This window comes from Nanorana parkeri, unplaced genomic scaffold (genome assembly GCF_000935625.1).
Source record: "Nanorana parkeri isolate BGI_ZX_2015 unplaced genomic scaffold, ASM93562v1 scaffold328, whole genome shotgun sequence".
Classification (NCBI taxonomy): Eukaryota; Metazoa; Chordata; class Amphibia; order Anura; family Dicroglossidae; genus Nanorana; species Nanorana parkeri.
Window position 1 is genome coordinate 388,600 of NW_017306596.1, and position 17,441 is coordinate 406,040.

The following is a 17,441-nucleotide window of genomic DNA, read 5'->3' on the forward strand; positions in this document are numbered from 1 at the left end:
AAGACTGGAGAACTCTTGAAATCACATTAACAGCTTTGAGATAACAGCATTATGAGGTTTAAGCGATTGGGTTTAGATCTGCTTAAGTAGATCTAGGGAAAAGGGTTTACGTTTTTGATAGTGAAGGGTTAGGCCCTCTGTCAAGTTTTTATTGTGGTCGATGTCCCCACTGGGGAGATTCACCCCGCTATTTGTACTGAATATCACTGTCACAGATAAAAAGTATGGGGAAATGTAAAGTTTTAATTGTCCCCAGAACAAGAGTTAAGATGTTCAGTGACCAACTGTCTAAGTCCCCTCACTTGAGATTTCCTCTTGTTGAGTCTTTGGGATTGGAAGTGGAGAAACTTCCCCAATGGTACACAGGCAGCAAAATAACTGGCAAGATAGATGTTCACTTTTCCCTATGCTATCCAAAACTAAAAAAAATCTTGAACTGTGAATAAGCTTTTAAAAGAGAAAACGCTGTCAAAAAAAAAAAAAAGGGAGAGGCGACAGGGTCACTTTAGGGTACACAGCTCAGTGTGAACTGTCTCCTCCAGATTATTATTGCAAAGAACACAAAAACCCATTTTTCAGAAAGATTACTCAGACTATCGACTGTGAAACATTTCTCCATTTATGAGACACACACATTCATATCTCTGGTAATGCAACTCTAAAACTGTAAGCATATAGATTGCAACACGATGCATTGAAAAACGAACGCACGTCAGTCACATTGTTGCCTTCAGGATAGGACCCAAAATCTTGGCTGTATGGCCTATGTGACAAATTGCTAATAAAGAAACCACATTTGCATCTTTAATAGAGTGCTAGTCACTTTCCCTCCTATTCTGTGGTTACTTGAAATAAGAAATGTTACTATTATTAGCAGCCATTCATACAGAACACCAAAGACATTTTAACCACTCGAAGACCGGGGTGTTCACACCCCCTTCCTGGCCAGGCCATTTTGCAGCGCTGCAGTACTTTGACATTTATTCCGTCACGCAACGCTGTACTGAAATTAATTTTGTACCATTTTTTGGGGACAGATAGAGCTTTCTTTTGGTGGTATTTAATCACCACTTCGGTTTTTAGTTTGTACTATATTAAAAAGGAAAAAAAGTTTTTTTTTACATTGTTAGGAAACAATTATTACCCACTTTTTTGGTAAAATATAAAAGACGGGGTCACGTCGGGTAAATAGAACCCAAACATGTCAAGCCTTAAAATTGCACACCCGCGAAAATCGCAAAAAACTACCACACTCAAAATTGACTATAGGCGACGCTTTAAAAGCTCTTTTGGAGGTATTTATTCACCACTATGTAATATACATCACTGCCGCATTCTGACACTGGAGAGGGGACCGGAGGGAGCGTGTACTGATCTCCCTCCCATCCCGTCATTGAGCCTGCATGCTGGTCCCGGGCTCGCACGGTTCGGCACCTTATGCAAGCAATCCGCTAGCACTATAGCCGCCAGATCGCTTGTATGTTAACAGGCATCGCTGCCCGTTTTTAAATCTGTGTCTCCTGCTGGTGCGAGTGGGCGGGGCTAACAGGCAGTGGTTTTTCTACAACGGCTGGGAGGCGGTTAAACGGTTCCAAGTTTTTCTAACAACTGTAGATGATTTTTTTTTTAACTGAATGAAAATGTAAAAAGTAGAAAACGTTGATACCACGTATAAAGATTCTAAGCAAAATTACGTGCCTACCATTCTTAAAGCGGTTTGGAAAGACAGTCAGTTAGATTTGGCACCTTTTGACTTTTGGATAAGAGAAGTACCTAAAGCAAACCTGTGCTTATATTAACATTACAAAACTGCCACTCACTATTGACAGCAGGAACCTTCCCATCCGATCAGGGGAGTGCCAACAAAAATCTTGACCAGCTCTTGACCCAACCCCTGCTGCTTCAATATAGGCCAGTGCGGCCAAACACTACAGTGATGACTCAAAAATAGAGACCAGTGATGCCAACTACCACAGTAATGACCCAAAAGTGGAGTGCAGGAGTTGGACTAGAACTTTTGATGATTTGCTTTTTTGCAACCTCCAGGGTTTGGGATTTCCAGGGCACTGTAGAAGAATGCAGAAAAGCTGTGTAGCCATCTGGCAAACATCAACATGACCACAAGTACAGCTTGCATGTCCTTTTCACTACTTTAAAGAAAAAAAACATTACTTAAGCAGCAGATTATTATTCAAGTTTAATGGTTCCCCCGACATGAAGTAAATATAACAGTAGTATACTAGTGAGCATTCTCTTTGATATCCGTTTTATTTTAAACAGTAACATTAGAGTGATGTACTGAATACAATGATTTGTCTTTTATGCAGTAGTTATAGGTAGAAGAATATTCTATTACTCATCATGTGCACTATGGATGTTTACACTGATATAACAATAATAAATAATACAACATAAGTAGCTGCATTGAGCCATATATACTTTTAGCTATAGATTTACTATATGTCCACATTAAAGATAAGTTTGGTGTGCTCCGTGTCTTTTTGTAACATTCTAATGTTACAATACTAAGCCTAAAATATGTAAAGGCTCTATAGCAATTGAATTATTGGTAACAGAATACATGTATTTCACTTAAACAATTTAGTCCATGCACTTTCAGCCTAACAGGATGTCCCAGTTGTTTTAGGTATTTTTACCATCATCAAATAAGGACTACAAGTGTTTTACCAAAGATAACAGTTTTATCACATTTAGACCTGCTGCATGTATATTTTAAATAAATATATAACAAGCCTTCATAAGGAACAGTTGGTCTAAAGTGAACTCTAAAAACAGTGCAATGTATATTCATTGATAATGAGTGGCCAGCATCAATGGCCGTTCATTATTTTATGAGAATTGTTGAAGTATTTTTCTTTCAGCTTCCTGAATTCCGGCAGGTCCAGCTGTTTTGTGGCTTCTTCAATATCACTGTGAATTGCGGTAATAAGGGCATCTGTTGAAAACAAGATGTTTAGGTAAATAAATAAAAATTCCATGCATTAGTGAGACATTGAGGCGGACTTACTATACGGATGTATTCTACCGCTAACAGACTATACAAACTGTTCTCCTTGAACTACTCTAGTACTCTACAGTTGACAATAGACTATATGTCTAACCTACTGCATTGATTTGTGAAAGTGGACAATTTGTGCAGGCTCTTATGTAGCAAACTGTTCTCCTGTGTGCTGCTTTGGTTGCTCCCAGCCCATAGAGGCTATGTTCACACCTGGGCGATTTATCATGCAAAACACAGGATTCGCATTGCAGTCAATGAAGGCTGTTCACACCTTTGCGGTTTGTCGCGCAAAAAAGGTGCAGGAGCTATTTTTGGGCGGTAGTCTCGCGGTTTGGGTCTCATAGACATGCTCTATGCATTGAAAACCGCACAGTTTTGTAAGAACAGTTGTGCCAACGAAAAACACGCGACAGCAGTTCACCAGCTTAATTGCCCAGGTGTGAACCTAGCCTCAAACTGTGCCCATGGGCAGTGTGCTTAGTAGTGCACACTCTTTCCCCTCTAGCAGCAGAGGCTTATCTGTGTTGTCGATGCTCGGAGAGAGAAAGCACTGCACATCAGCAGATTCTAAACGGGCCGGAAGCAGCTGCTTTAGCCATGACAGAGGGGGTAGGGCGCTAGGTTGACCACCCCAAAAGGTTTTGCAGACCAGTCATGCAGGACCGGCAGTTATGCAATGGGAAAGGGGCAACTTTTTAACATCTGGCAACAAGATGCTGCAAGTGATGGAAAGCATGGGGGATTTTCTTTTGGAAAATGTGCAGAACTGACCCTTTAAAGACCAACAAAACCTTCAGTTTAATTCAACTTGTTGGCATGCTACAGAAAAGGACCTTTTCTTTATTTGTGGAAGCAGTGGTCACTCAGCAGAAATTAATTGTTAGTTAGCAGGGAGTGTGAGCTTTTTAACAGTTTTAGTGGGTGTAAATCATTTTCTGAATAAAATATTAAAGCGTTTATTTTTGAAAGTCATTAAAAAAAAAAAAAAAAGGAAGAGGAGCATTGTATATTAGTACTACAGATGGTAATCGAACCTGTATTGATGCCTTATGTAACCAGCAGGTGCAAATTCGGTAAGAAAAGTACAAAATAGGAAACACATCTTTGTTAATGTGTAATGCTTACCAGTGTGAATAAAATAATAACACAACTGCTAAAGTGTTTAATCCTTGGTTCCTAAGTATACCTGTCCTCATGTTCAAATTAGTCAGTTTGTGCCTTGGGAGGACACTGAATTGTAGGCCAAGAAAAAAAAAAAAAAATTATTATAGGTTCCAGCTGCAACCCTGGTAGTTCTCATGAAAATGCCAAGTATCGGCACTGGTATCTGAACATCCCTAATTGCTGTATAATGTATTGCTGGGATTTGAAGTCATCGATAGCTGGTGGTATTCTGCATTGCTGTATAATGTATTCCTGGGATTTGCAGTCCTCAATAGCTTGTGCCATTCTGCATTGCAGTATAATGTATTCCTGGGGTTTGCAGTCTATAGCTGGTGCAATTCTGCATTGCTGTATAATGTGTTCCTGGGATTTGTAATCCTCTGTAGCTGATGGTATTCTGCATTGCTGTGTAATGTATCGCTGAGATTTTCAGTCCTTCTACAGCTTGGAGTTAGTGGCAGAACTACCAGGGTTGCAGAGGTCACATCTGCGACTGGGCCCTGGCGCTTCACCACTTTTCTAAAATCATTAGTCTGTATTGTTTAAGAAAAACGGTCACATGACACACACAAAAAAAAAAAAAAATCGGTATTGGCAAGGACTTGAGGAAAAAGTATCGGTACTCGAACTCAGGCTTGAAAATATGGCATCGTGGTGCATCCCTAGTTTACACGTTTTGGTGTGCTTACTGGGTTCATACCAACTTTTATGTAGACACATAAATGGGTTTACTTTCCATGAAAAGAAAACTAAGCATATAGACAGTCATATGGATTAGGTGTACGTCCCAGATACTCACCTAAAGAGGTAAAACTTTTTTCTGGCCTGATGTAGCCTACAATAACTATGCTAAGTATTTCACCATAGAAGTCGTCATCAAATTGATGAATTATATGAGTTTCCTGAAATATAACAAAAATGAACAATGACATTACTTCAGTACTTCAGAAAATGCGGTAAATACACGTCCTACCTCTTGCAAACTAGACAAACCATGGCAGCTAAATAACAGCATAGCAAAAGTTACCAGGCTGCCTAAGCCCTGACCTGGTAAATTGCATGTGGTATAATAATTTCTTACCAATGAAAAAGAAATCCCCAATAAAACAGGCACAAGATAAAAATATAGATTGTGAACTGGCACACTTCTATAACTGAATCGAAGGACTGGACAAATACCGCAACAAAGCATCCAATCAACCTTATGGGAAACCCATCATAAGAGAAATATGTAGGCCATTCGAGGGGCTCTACTGAAAATGCCAGCTGCTTGGCTATCATGCTGATCCACTTGCTTCAGTAGATTCTAAATAACTTGTGTGGAACAAATATGCAAATCAGCTGTTTAGTGTCAACGGCTGCATGCAGAGTATTAAAGCCAGGCAGAGAACTAACATTCTATATAAAAATACATAATCTATACAGCAAAGCTTCATTTTTGGAAGTCATTTCCACTGCTGACCATCTTCTGTCTCCTAAAGAGTTCCTGTTGCCTTTGTACATTTATATAGCTCCGCAGATATAGGCACACTTTTTTTTTTTCTTCACCGTCATTGGAGAAATCTCTATACCAGGAAACGTGGCACAGGTTATTACTATACAGGGTTTAAGTAGCTCCAACAGCTTTCACAGCACTTTGCAAAGGGAGACAATTCAAGAGGGTTAGGATGGCCCTGAACATGAGAGCTTACAATCTAAAAGGGCAAGTGATATAAAATGTATCATTACCAGTATTACATTCTAATGTATAAAGAAATGGGATAACATCTATTTTAATAGATTATATATTTTTTGTAGCGATTATTTGTTTTGGTCACGGTTACTCATTCTGCAATTGTCTGTAGCGCAATTTATCCCCGTATTCTACAGAAGAGAAAACGAAGCCCATGAGCTACAAAACTCTGTAGCAGCCCATTGGCCAGCGGCCGCCAAGAGTGGGCGGGAGTGAATTTGACAAGGCTGCAAATATAGGCACACTTTTATAGCTAGAAATATTAATGGCTTCTTGTTTGTGCATTTTGTATTTTCTGTGCTTTAATACATAGCTACAATACAAAACCGAACATTGATGAAAAATGTTCCCTGACAAAAGAGGATTTTCTTCTAAAAGTGTGGGAAGAAAGAGGATATGTTACCATCAGAGAAACATGCAATGGAGGACAGAATTTTTAATCTCACTGGCTACAATTGGGTAGCAAGTAGCTGGTATGGGAGGAGAGCAAGTGCTGAGGATGTAAACAAGGAGTAGATATGGAAAAGAGGAGAAGGTGTGCTTACCCAGTCCAGCAGGAGAGAACTCCGGAAGAGCTTATAGCACAGCTTCCGATTTCAGGTCACCAAGGGTAGTGTTACCTCACTACAAGTAGTTAGAAGCTCACTAAATTTCTGGCAGGATCATTATATTAATTTGTTAAATCCCATACATTTTGCACAAAATATAATCAACAAAGTCCACCGATTAATATGATATTTATGTATAACCTTTTTTGTTTAATTACACAATTGTTTTTCATGGGAGGTCTGAATATTGTCAGAGGAGGGCACATTCACACCTCCTGTGAAGCAGCAAATTACTTCTAATAGTGATCAACTGCTGGCTACAATCAGCCAGCAATAAATCACTGTAGTAGAGATCTGTTGCTGCAGCAAGGTGCTGAACAGAGCTGTAATAGCTCTGCCCCAGCCTCCTTACTCAGATGAAGTGCTATGAAGTCAATCTTGATGTCAGCACAGTCCCAATGTAACCAGTATGCAAAAGCATTCTGTTTACATTCACTTCTACAGTGGGCTCCACTGCGAGCATCGGAAGAGACTATCGGCCCCAGGGACTAGTGCTAGGCCCTGGTTGTCGGAGACCGCCAACAGTCCCAGCACTTGAGTCAGCAGGGGCCCACAGGAGCCACTGAAGATGGCTTCCATTTTAAAATGACATCTGGGACTTGTGTGGTTAATCTATACAAGATAACACTTTCATGTCATCAGATGGAGAATGTAGTCTGTGGGTCCAGAGAATTTAACTTGCAAAAGAGGCTTCCAAGACAGGTGCTTTGCACAGATTCTCTTTACAATAATTCATGACAATTTGATTGGAAAAAGTGGTTGAGAAAATGGTTCTTACCACAGATTTTTTAGTATTCTTGTAGAATGGATTCCAGCCAATACTCATCACCATTTTGTAGATCTCCCCATCACCAACACAGCCCCATCCATAGTAGATTCCAGTATTCAAGTCAGCAGGAAGATTCTCCACAACATGCTCAGGGAAATTAGCTGCAATTGAAGAAAAAAATGTTTTATTGTTCACGGTAATCTAGAATGGTAGCTAAATAGAAAGACACAATTAAAGGCCTTGTATTGAATCAGACTTAATACAGTGCAATTTCAGAAAATAATTCTGTATAAAATGAATTTGTCTATTGTGGTTTTATACTTCTAGCACACTTAATTTGTTATGTCATTCTTCGAAGGCTGATGCAGCCAGAACCAGAAAAAAACGCCGTGCCCACATAATCGGCATCATGTAGAGCAGAGGTTGAGGGCACAATAGTATAGAAAGGCTAGGACCTGGACTGAACGCTGGCAATAAAATTAGATCCTCCTTTGAAAACACTATTCTGACTTTTCCTTAGACCTAAACTCTGTAATCTCAAATACAAAATTTAAAGGGCAACTGTAGCTTTGGTACAAGTTGTCCTTCAAGTCATGGCCCCATCCGCAGTATAATACCTTCTCTCTTCGATTCCAGTGATCTTCACTGCACAGCCCCACATAGCCTTTCCTTCAAACGCATACCCTCTGGATCCTCTCTCATTCTGCACATTGCAGACCAAGCAACCATTTATTTATATGAGGATAAATCATTTTATAGAATCCTCCAGCAGTCCTGCAAAATATGGCTCTCCCAACAGGAAAGGATTGGGCCATGACGCACATGCACAGGATGAAGCAGACCTGGCAAGGACACTTTCAGAAGATAGGCTGTGTGGCTCTGTGCAGGGCCACATAGTAAAGATTGCTGAAATGCAGATTAAGCCAAGTATTGGACCAGTTGGACATACCTTATGGGACAACACAAGCCAAAAGGTACAGTTGTCCTTTAAAAGGAAACATGTTTGATGCACCAAGGACTGTAATCTACAGAAGAACCCATTAAATCAAAGTTATGTGCCCACCTTTAATTTTTATTTTATCCGCATTGTGGCTACATCTCCTCTAATCTCACCTTTCATTTATAAAGCAAACTAACTAATCAGGCCTCTTATTTGCTTATTGCTTGTGACAGTGTGTTGTGCAACATGCAATCTGTACAGAACAAGTAGTACAAGTACAGAATTTCCATGATGCAAGAGTAGGAGTTTCAGAGCTTATAATGCTTTCATTCATAGACAAGAGGAAGGATAGACACCAAACCTATCTGAGGTGGTCATATTTTAGTAATTACATGTGTGTCTGCAGTCTGGTGTGACATTTCTAAGTATATGATCCAACTAATAAATCACACCACTTAGGGCCCATCTCCGGATACAAAAAAAACTCTCCTTGCAGTGGGGCTACCTGCTCATTTATGTCTCGGGGGATTTTTTTTAAAAGCAGGTTTACTTTCCAGATTCCCTCTCCCGCTGACTCCAAGATGCCGAGGGACAGTCCACCAGCCGAAGCAAAGAGAGAGGTGAGCGCTGACTGTCTAGGAATCAGGGAAGTAAAAGTCCTTTACATCATACACCAAGCAGTTCACCCTTACAGTGCAGGGATAGCACCACTGCAAGGAGAGGCTTCTTGCATCAAGAGATTGGGTTTAAGAATAAAGTAGCAGTAACAAATTAGAATATTCATTTTCTCTCCCTTTAAAGTGACACTAAACTCAGGAGTTAAATCTTACATTTTTGTTATTAGTTAAAAGGTACTTGAATATATTTTCTATCTTATTTGTGTATCACTCGGCTGTAGATCCTCAAATCATCTCTGAATTGGTGCTGACACTGTCCTTCCTTCTGGAGGATGGCTGCTTTTGTTCCCCCTGGTCCCTGTGTGTGTTGTAATGTAGCCACAGCTCCAAGCTCACTCCTGTGATGGACTACAATCTCACATTTAGTTTGCTCATTTGTATTGAGATTGTAGTCCATCACTTGAATGAGCTTGGAGCGGTGACTACTTTACAACACACACAGGCACCATGGGGAACAAAAGTAGCCACTCTCCAAAAGGAAGGACATTGTCAGCACCAATTCAGAGATGATTAGAGTGTCTACAGATGAGTGATGCACACATAAGATACATTTTGTTAATAGGCAAGGTACTTGAATGTATTTGTAAGATTTAAAAGGTGCCCATACACTTTACAACCATCGCAAGACCCAAGCACCGTTCTAACCAGCCGAAAATCGTACGATTTTCGGCTGGTTTTCTAGCGTGCTCCTTAGACAAAAGACGTGTGACCGTACAGTAGAAACGGTTGCACGTCTTCGTTCACACTGATCGATTCCCGTATGATCGCGGGATTTCCCACGATTCTCGTACGAGAATCGAGTAGTGTATGCGCACCTTAACTCCGGAGTTTAGAGTCACTTTAAGGAAAGTGGGAGTGCACAGCATTATTTAAATAAGGTTTAGCCAACAGCAGTCATACATGATTGGTTGTCATGGCTCACATCCAGATTAGTTCTCATACTAATTTCAATGTGAATGGTTCTACTACATAAAAATAGCCCGGTACATAAAATAAATTCACACCTCTCCTGTATGGTGTATTACGTGCACTACAATGTTGCCATGCCATTCAATGTCAATGGCATCCCAATGCATTAACTAAACACATATATTACTCTGCGTTGTTCTGCAATCAGTAAAAATAGTTTGTGTCCGATTTTTTAGTTGTTGCCCATTTAGTTTTGTTGGCATCCCAATCATCTTAAAGTAACACACTGAAAGAGGTCTGAATACAGCCTAAAGCGCCTCTTTACACCTGACCATAGTGGTGCTCTGTGGTACCACAACGCGTTAGTGTTATTTATTTTTTATTGGCACCCCAATGCACTAAGAGCCCATTCATGCCTTGGTGTCCCTGTGCATTGCATTAAAGGAGAACTATGGGGTGATGTTTCTTTTCCCCATAGTTCGCTTTTGGTTTACGGGAGGACATGTACTATGTGACCCAAAACTCAGCATATTGCCCGCTATATGCTGAGAGCACCGCAGCTGGGACGGATACCGACAATACTGTTGAGATCCACCCAGCAGGCTTATTGACAGCCAGTTATGCCCACCCCCTCCCCTGTCCACCCCTCCAATCAGCGCTGGAGGATCAGAGAGGCATCTCTCTGGGGAGCGGTGACTGACAGTCACCGCTCTCTGCAGGGAGATGATCAGCAAGGGAGCGGATCGTCGGCTGCATGTTTTCACTAAATTCCCGTTCTATAGAGCCGACATGTGACAGTTTCAATGTCACATGCCCGCTCTAACTAGGGGGATGAGTGTAATTCACTCACCCCATAGTTCTCCTGTAAGGCAGCCTATCCAAAAGAGTGGGATGGCAACGCACCCTAATGTCCAAAAAATCATGGACATGCATTTTATGTAGCACAACAACATGCAGTAGTTGGGCTGTGTTATGGTGCACTGCAAAGCTATGGTTCTGGAGCGGTGTTGGGATGCCATTTAAAATAAATGACCCCACAACGCACTGATACATCCACTGCAAAGGCGTGAATAGCAAAGCATACGTGTTACAGTGAACCATAGTAAGCAGTAGTCTTATTGTGGCGCTCTACAACATAGGCTGGAGCATAGCAGTGGTGGCATTCTAATTGAATGAGAACAGTGGCATGCTGCACTGGAAGTACCTTGTACTAGACTCCCCCATGCCACCCTTAAAGAAGCAGCCAGTAACCCCGTCCTCGACTCCCCCATGCCACCCATAAAGGAGCAGCCAGTAACCCCGTCATCAACTTCCCCATTCCACCCTTAAAGGAGCAGTCAGTAACCCCGTCCTCGACTCCCCCATTCCACCCTTATAGGAGCAGTCAGTACACCGTCCTCAACTCCCCCATGCCACCCTTATAGGAGCAGTCAGTACCCCGTCCTCAACTCCCCATGCCACCCTTATAGGAGCAGTCAGTACCCCGTCCTCAACTCCCCCATGCCACCCTTATAGGAGCAGCCAGTAAACCCGGTCGTCGACTGCCCTATTCCACCCTTAAAAGTAGTTAGTACCATGTCCTCGACTCACCTGTGGGGATCCCCAGCTCCTTGGACCCTCTGCCGAACCCTTTCACCACTTCCCCGCTACAGTAATAGGGCAGCGCGCTCATGACGCAGCCACAAGCCACCTTCTTCTTGGCAGGCTCCACAGGAGCGATGTCTCGAATCACTTCCACAGGGTGACCCCCCAGAGAGCGCAGCCCGTCCGTAGAGGGCACCGGTCGAGCCAGTGATGCTGCCACTCCACCTGCTGCCGAGCCGGAGCCGAGCCGGCTACTACACGCTCGTCTTTGGGACATCTCAAGGCCGGGTGCAACACGGGGGTGTTTACAAACACAAGACGTATACGGAGGAGGTGACGCCGCAAGACGATTCCAGATTCCCCCTGTTATTGGCTGCCAGTGCTGTGATCTTGAGGACATACGTCAGCACTCCGTAGGCGGTGCTTCCCTTTCACACAGTTTTACACAGACCTTTGCTCTCGCTGCTGTCACGGTGACCAGCTCCTTGATGCGTTTAATCACGTGATCGCCTCACGTCCAGTGGAATTCTGGGACACGGTGACGTCAGGAGGAAGGCTTCCGTAGAACGCTTATGCAATACTGGGAGTTTCCGGTGCAAGTGACTCCGTCTTAAAGGCGCGGTTGCTCTGTAATTACAGCAAGAACAGATTTGTGATTGGAAACGGTTCCTTTTTTTTTATTATTATTTCGGTTCCATAATTGTGTTATACAACCTGTCTAGTGCTTAATCTTTTTATGTTATGGCCATTGTACAAGGTCATATTATAGAATAGTGCTTTTTACAGCATGTTAGTCAGAAAAAAACCCTATGACCTAATTGCTTCTACTGCTCAGATTAAAAACAGGTTTGTGTTGCAGAAGGCGTACTGCCCCGCCAAGACACATGAGAAAAGTGTCCTCCCTTATGGAAACCACCGTGCCCAAGGAAAAAATATGTGCAGACAGTATTTTAACCACTTCCTGTCTGGATAGCTGTAAAAAAAAAAAAAAGAAGTCAAGCAACTGGACTTGCTGTATTTTTCTTGAAGATGTTTCACTGGTCATCAAACCAGCTTTTTCAATTCAGAATGACTTGTGCAAAATATTCTCCGGGAACAAATATGGTGAAAGTTGCTCCAATCCACATAATCTGTTAGTGACAACCAGGTGTTGATTGCATTTGCAGAATTGGAGCTAGGAGGTGTTAATAGCCTGCCCAGAGAGAGGTGTTAAAACAGCATTGTATGTGGCAGACAATAGATGTATGTTTTACCTGATAAAGGGGATCCTTTGTGACCCCGAAACGTTCGTTGTTTTTTACCACGATGCACGTCAATAAATAGACGTATTTTGCAAATTTGGAGAGCCGGTGTCTCTGCTTTAGCAGACAATAGATGTCTCACCCTCCCACCTCTATTCAAGCTTGGCTTCTCCATTTTTACACAAATGGCCTCTTTCACACCTCTTTTAAACCAGTCCTACTCCCTGTCTAGGATGCGTACTTGACTGTCTTCAATGTAGTGACCTCCTTCCTTTAGATGTAGGTATACTACTGAATCCAGACCAGAGGGTTTGGCTCTTCTATGCTGTGCCATACGCTGGTGTAGCTGCTGTTTTGTTTCACCGATATACAATTCTGAGCACTCCTCACTGCACTGGACTACATACACAATGTTGTTCATCTTGTGTTTTGGCTTTGGGTCTTTTGGGTGAACCAGTTGTTGCCTCAGTATTGCTGGGTTTAAAGCAGGCAGGGATGTGATGTTTTTTAAAAACCCTTCTAAGTTTCTCAGACACCCCAGCTACATATGGGATGATGACATTCTTCCGTTTGTCATGCTTTCCACCCTCACTGCTACTCTCGGCATTCTTCCTCTTCTTTCTGTTTTGACAAAAGCCCAGTCTGGATACCCGCCAGTTTTAAGTGCCCCCCTGAGGTGTTTAAATTCCTTCATCTTGGCCTCTGTTCTGGTGGGAATTTTCTCTGCCTGGTGGTGTAGAGTCCTGATGACTCCCAGTTTGTGGTCTAGAGCAGTGGTTCTCAACCTTTCTAGGGCCGGGACCCCTTGGTAACATTTGCCAAGTTGTGGTGACCCCCAACGGTAAAATTTAGGGATGACATCTGGCGGCATTGCGGGAGAACTGACACTGCTGTGCTAGGAGAGGGCTGAGGAGGACTCTCACCTAGCACAAAAGAAATCACACAGCGACCCACTGGCGTACGCCGTCGGATTGGCAGCAGCAGAGGGCGGGTGCTATAGGTAGTTTTCTATTGGCTATTGCAAAGTGAAATAGCCAATAGTAATCTAGCTATGCATTCCTATGGTGTTTTTTTTCCAGACTGACGGCGGCCTGCGGCCCCCGATGTCAGAAAAAATAAAACAGAGCAGAGAAAGGTTTACTCTAAAAGTAAAGTAAACCTTTCCGGGAGAAAGTGTTTCTCTCGCGGGCGGCCAGGTGCCGCTAGGCGACCCCTGGCAAATCGTCATTCGACCCCCGACGGGGTCGCGACCCACAGGTTGAGAACCGCTGGTCTAGAGGGTGGTGGGAGTCAAATAGCAGTTATTGGTCCGTGTGTGTTGGTTTTCGGTAGACCTCCTGTCTGGAGCAATTTCTCTAAAATCTGAACTTTTGGCTAGAAAACGGCTTCCAACCACCAAACAATGATATATTTTCTGAAATAAAATATATATGTACAATATAAGAAAATGGCAGTTGCCATTATTTTATGTCACATGATATTTCCACAAATGTTTATCAAATCAGTATTTTTAGGATAAAATACACTAAAATGAAATCTAGTGCACAGAAACAGAATAGAATACCCAATTTGTTGGTGAAATCTTAAAGATGCGGTCACGCTGGGTAAATTGATACCAAATATGTCAAGCCTTAAAATTGCACACACCCATGAAATTGCAAAAACTTCAATGCCCAAAATATTCTATAGGCAACGATTTAACCCCTTCGTGACCCATGACGGGATAATCCTGGCACGGGGTACGGCTGAGCCATGAGTAGAACCCACTGGCAGTAATGGGCAAGGAGGTCCGAAATCGAAGTACAAGAGGGAAATTCAAAAGCTTAATCAAGTCCAGTCCGGGTCGAGGCAGGCGGCTAAGTTAAAAAAAACGAAAAGGCAGGTCAAAGGGTCAGTAACCGGGAATTCTGATAAGGGGTCAGGAATGGCAGCAGTTTCCAACACAAGAGGCTAGGTGATTGCACCATATAGGTAGAATAACTCAGCAGCAAGCCAGAGCTCTGACTGGAATTTATACCCAGTGGGACCCAGGACCATCCCCTGGTTGCCGAGACAACAAAGAGGCTTCTCTATCCAGGAGCCAATGACATGAGGGAAAGGGCAGAAGGTGTATGCTGGGAACCTCCCCCAGCAAAGCCCACACCTGACTGCACTAATGGGCGCAGGCGTCCCCTACGCGCTCGCGCACGCAGTCTGTCTGCCACGCACGCACCCGCAACTCTGGCGCCAGGAAGGAGACCCTGTGCCCTATGCTGTATCCGGCGACCCTGGTAAGGGGTGGCACCCCTGGTTCCCTGATAAATCCCGTCATTAATTCTGAAGGAGTCAAACAGACTCGCCGGGACTCTGCTCAGATTTGTAGAGCCGGCGGCAGGCTTTACAGTAGAAGCGATTCTGGCGGCTCAGCTGCTGCCAGATCCAGTAAACAGGCTTCCCCACCGCCTGACACCCCCGCCGTATTTTCCGGGCTCCGCTGCCCCTCCTACGGGACCGGCTTGCCGGGTGTCGGTGGAAAGCTGAGGAGGAGAGTGGTGAATGTCCATTTACCGATTTCCTCCCCATGCAATGGGACCTGAAGCGAGGCGTATTGCATCACTTCCGGTCGCATAGCTGTCATTGCTGGGCTCCTTAAGCCCATTAATAAGCTACTGAAGTGCGACCTGCACTTCAATAGCTTATTTAGAGTTTAAAGGTGACACTAGGGGTCTTTTGGACCCCCAGTATCACCTTAAGGAGGACCTGTCACCACCAATATGCTATCACGTGGGGGACTTGTAAGCCCAGCTATGTGATAACAATTAAAGTTAAAAAAGTTTTAAAAATAATATTAAATAAATGAATTGTAAAAATTAAAGGACCCACGACCACGCGCGTTGTCACATAAACACGTGTCGGGTGCGCCTACGTACGAAAATGACGATTGTGCTACACATGTTGGATATGGCCACGCACGCTGGAGTGAGAGCAATAATCCTAGGGCCCATATTCACACGTATTTCTAAACTGATGACCTGTAGGGGCTTTTAAAGCGTTATCTATGGACTTTTTGGGGTACTGAATTCTGTTGCAGTTTCATGGATGCACACAATTATTAACCTGGGCACATTGGGTATCTATTTACTTGTTGTAACCTCATCTTTTATATTTAAAAAAAAAAAAAGGGTATTATATTTTGCTTTGGGGCACTAAATTTACCTGTAAGTGCATTTTTAAAAAAAATTTTGGGTTTGATAATAAATTGCGGTAATATCGTGCAACATATAAATTTGCCACCATTTTATTCTACAGGGTCTTGGCTTTCAGAAAATATATAATGTTTGGTGGTTTTAAGTAATTTTCAGGCCTAAAATGTGGAATATAAGATGTAAATGAAAAATAGGACTTGGTCCTTAAGGGGTAAAAGCTTTGATCCCTCAAGAATTTAATGTTTACAGTGATTGATGGCCCTAGAATTAATGCTCTAACTCCAACGTTCGTGGTGATATGTAATGTGTGTGGCGTAATCATCCTTTTTCCACGTAAGTGTGTTTGCGTTCGTATGTGGACTTTAACTTTTTTGTAATTTTTTTTATATTTGACTTTTTTTCATCTTTTTTTACCCTTAAGTATAATTAAACCCTCTGTTTTTTTTTGCATATACAGTATCTACTGCTATGTCTCCCGTCCGAAGATCTGAAAGGATCATGGGGCGGGCACATGCGCAGTACAGATCTTGGGCTGGATGAAGAGGAGAGACACAAGGTAAGTCTATGCAGGCTGGCTGGCAGCGTGGATCCGCACAGACACCATGGGACACAGAAGACACTACAGTCAGCGCTGAATCATAGACCGGCACCAGCACTGGAGGGATTGCTGAAAACTACTGGAAAGAAAAAGATGATCGGATCAAGAGGCATCATTGAAGGTAAGTCCTTACACCAGCATTGGGGGGCGGGGGGGATTAGACTTTAACTTTATTGATATCACATAGGGGGATAAAAATCCCCCTATGTAATAGCAAAGAGGATGTGACAGGAGCTCTTTATGAAGACATCAGGGGTCTGTCAGACCCCTAATGCCACCTATAGACCCAAAAGAAGCTGATGAACCCGAGATCTGCTTCATCAGCTTCTGCAGCTACAGTAGCAAGAGCATTGAAGACTGAAACCGGGATTGATTTAATAAGCGTTGCTTCCACTTTCAGTGATCGGATGGGAGATCAACCACTGAAAGTGTGCTGATCTCCCTCCGATCAATGCCAGTTCTTGGCCCATATGGGGGACAGCAGAGCACAGGATAGCTGGTAGTGGAGGCACACTCCCTGGCACCATACAAGCGATTGGACAGCTCTATAGCTACCAGATCGCTTGTATGTAAACAGCCATCCCCGGCTGTTTAAAACGGCAGCACCTGCACCTTTGGTTGTGGAGATATCATTGGATTACAAGTACTAGGACATCACCATACTTGTATTCCATTTAGGTCTATGAGTCCCTCTGCTGTAGGTTTTTCATTCATGGACCCTGAGATCTGTGAATGAATGACACAGCTGCACAGGCAGAGCTACAGACAGTCATGCTAAATTCAAGCAAAAATAAAATCCTGCAAGGAGAAGAACCCTGCGATTCAGGTAAGTGGGGGAGGGGGGCTGAACAACATGACATATTTCAGGTTACACTCTAAATATGGTCAAAGGTGGCTTTCAATAAATTGGACCTTGCATTATCATGGAAGGTCCAGTTTAAAAAAAAAGGCCCATGAAAAACAAAGCCAGCAACAATTAGGAAATATGTCCTATAAAAAAAATATGCACCCT

General features: G+C 42.9%; 1 protein-coding gene across 2 annotated transcripts in view; it reads right to left on the bottom strand.

The window, feature by feature from the left end:
• Positions 1-11,875, bottom strand: part of RFK (riboflavin kinase) — a 22,376-nt gene extending 10,501 nt beyond the window's left edge. The window contains exons 1-4 of one of the 2 annotated variants that reach the window (XM_018558252.1): positions 11,412-11,875; positions 7,305-7,456; positions 4,986-5,088; positions 2,810-2,956 (exon numbers count right to left, since the gene is read on the bottom strand). In XM_018558252.1, the coding sequence (XP_018413754.1) occupies positions 2,832-2,956; positions 4,986-5,088; positions 7,305-7,456; positions 11,412-11,805 (774 nt within the window). In that variant the 5' untranslated portion in view covers positions 11,806-11,875 and the 3' untranslated portion in view covers positions 2,810-2,831. Of the gene's footprint in view, positions 1-2,797; positions 2,957-4,985; positions 5,089-7,304; positions 7,457-11,411 lie in introns of those variants that run through there. The other variant, XM_018558250.1, reaches the window with a different exon arrangement.
• Between the last annotated feature and the right edge of the window lie 5,566 nt (positions 11,876-17,441).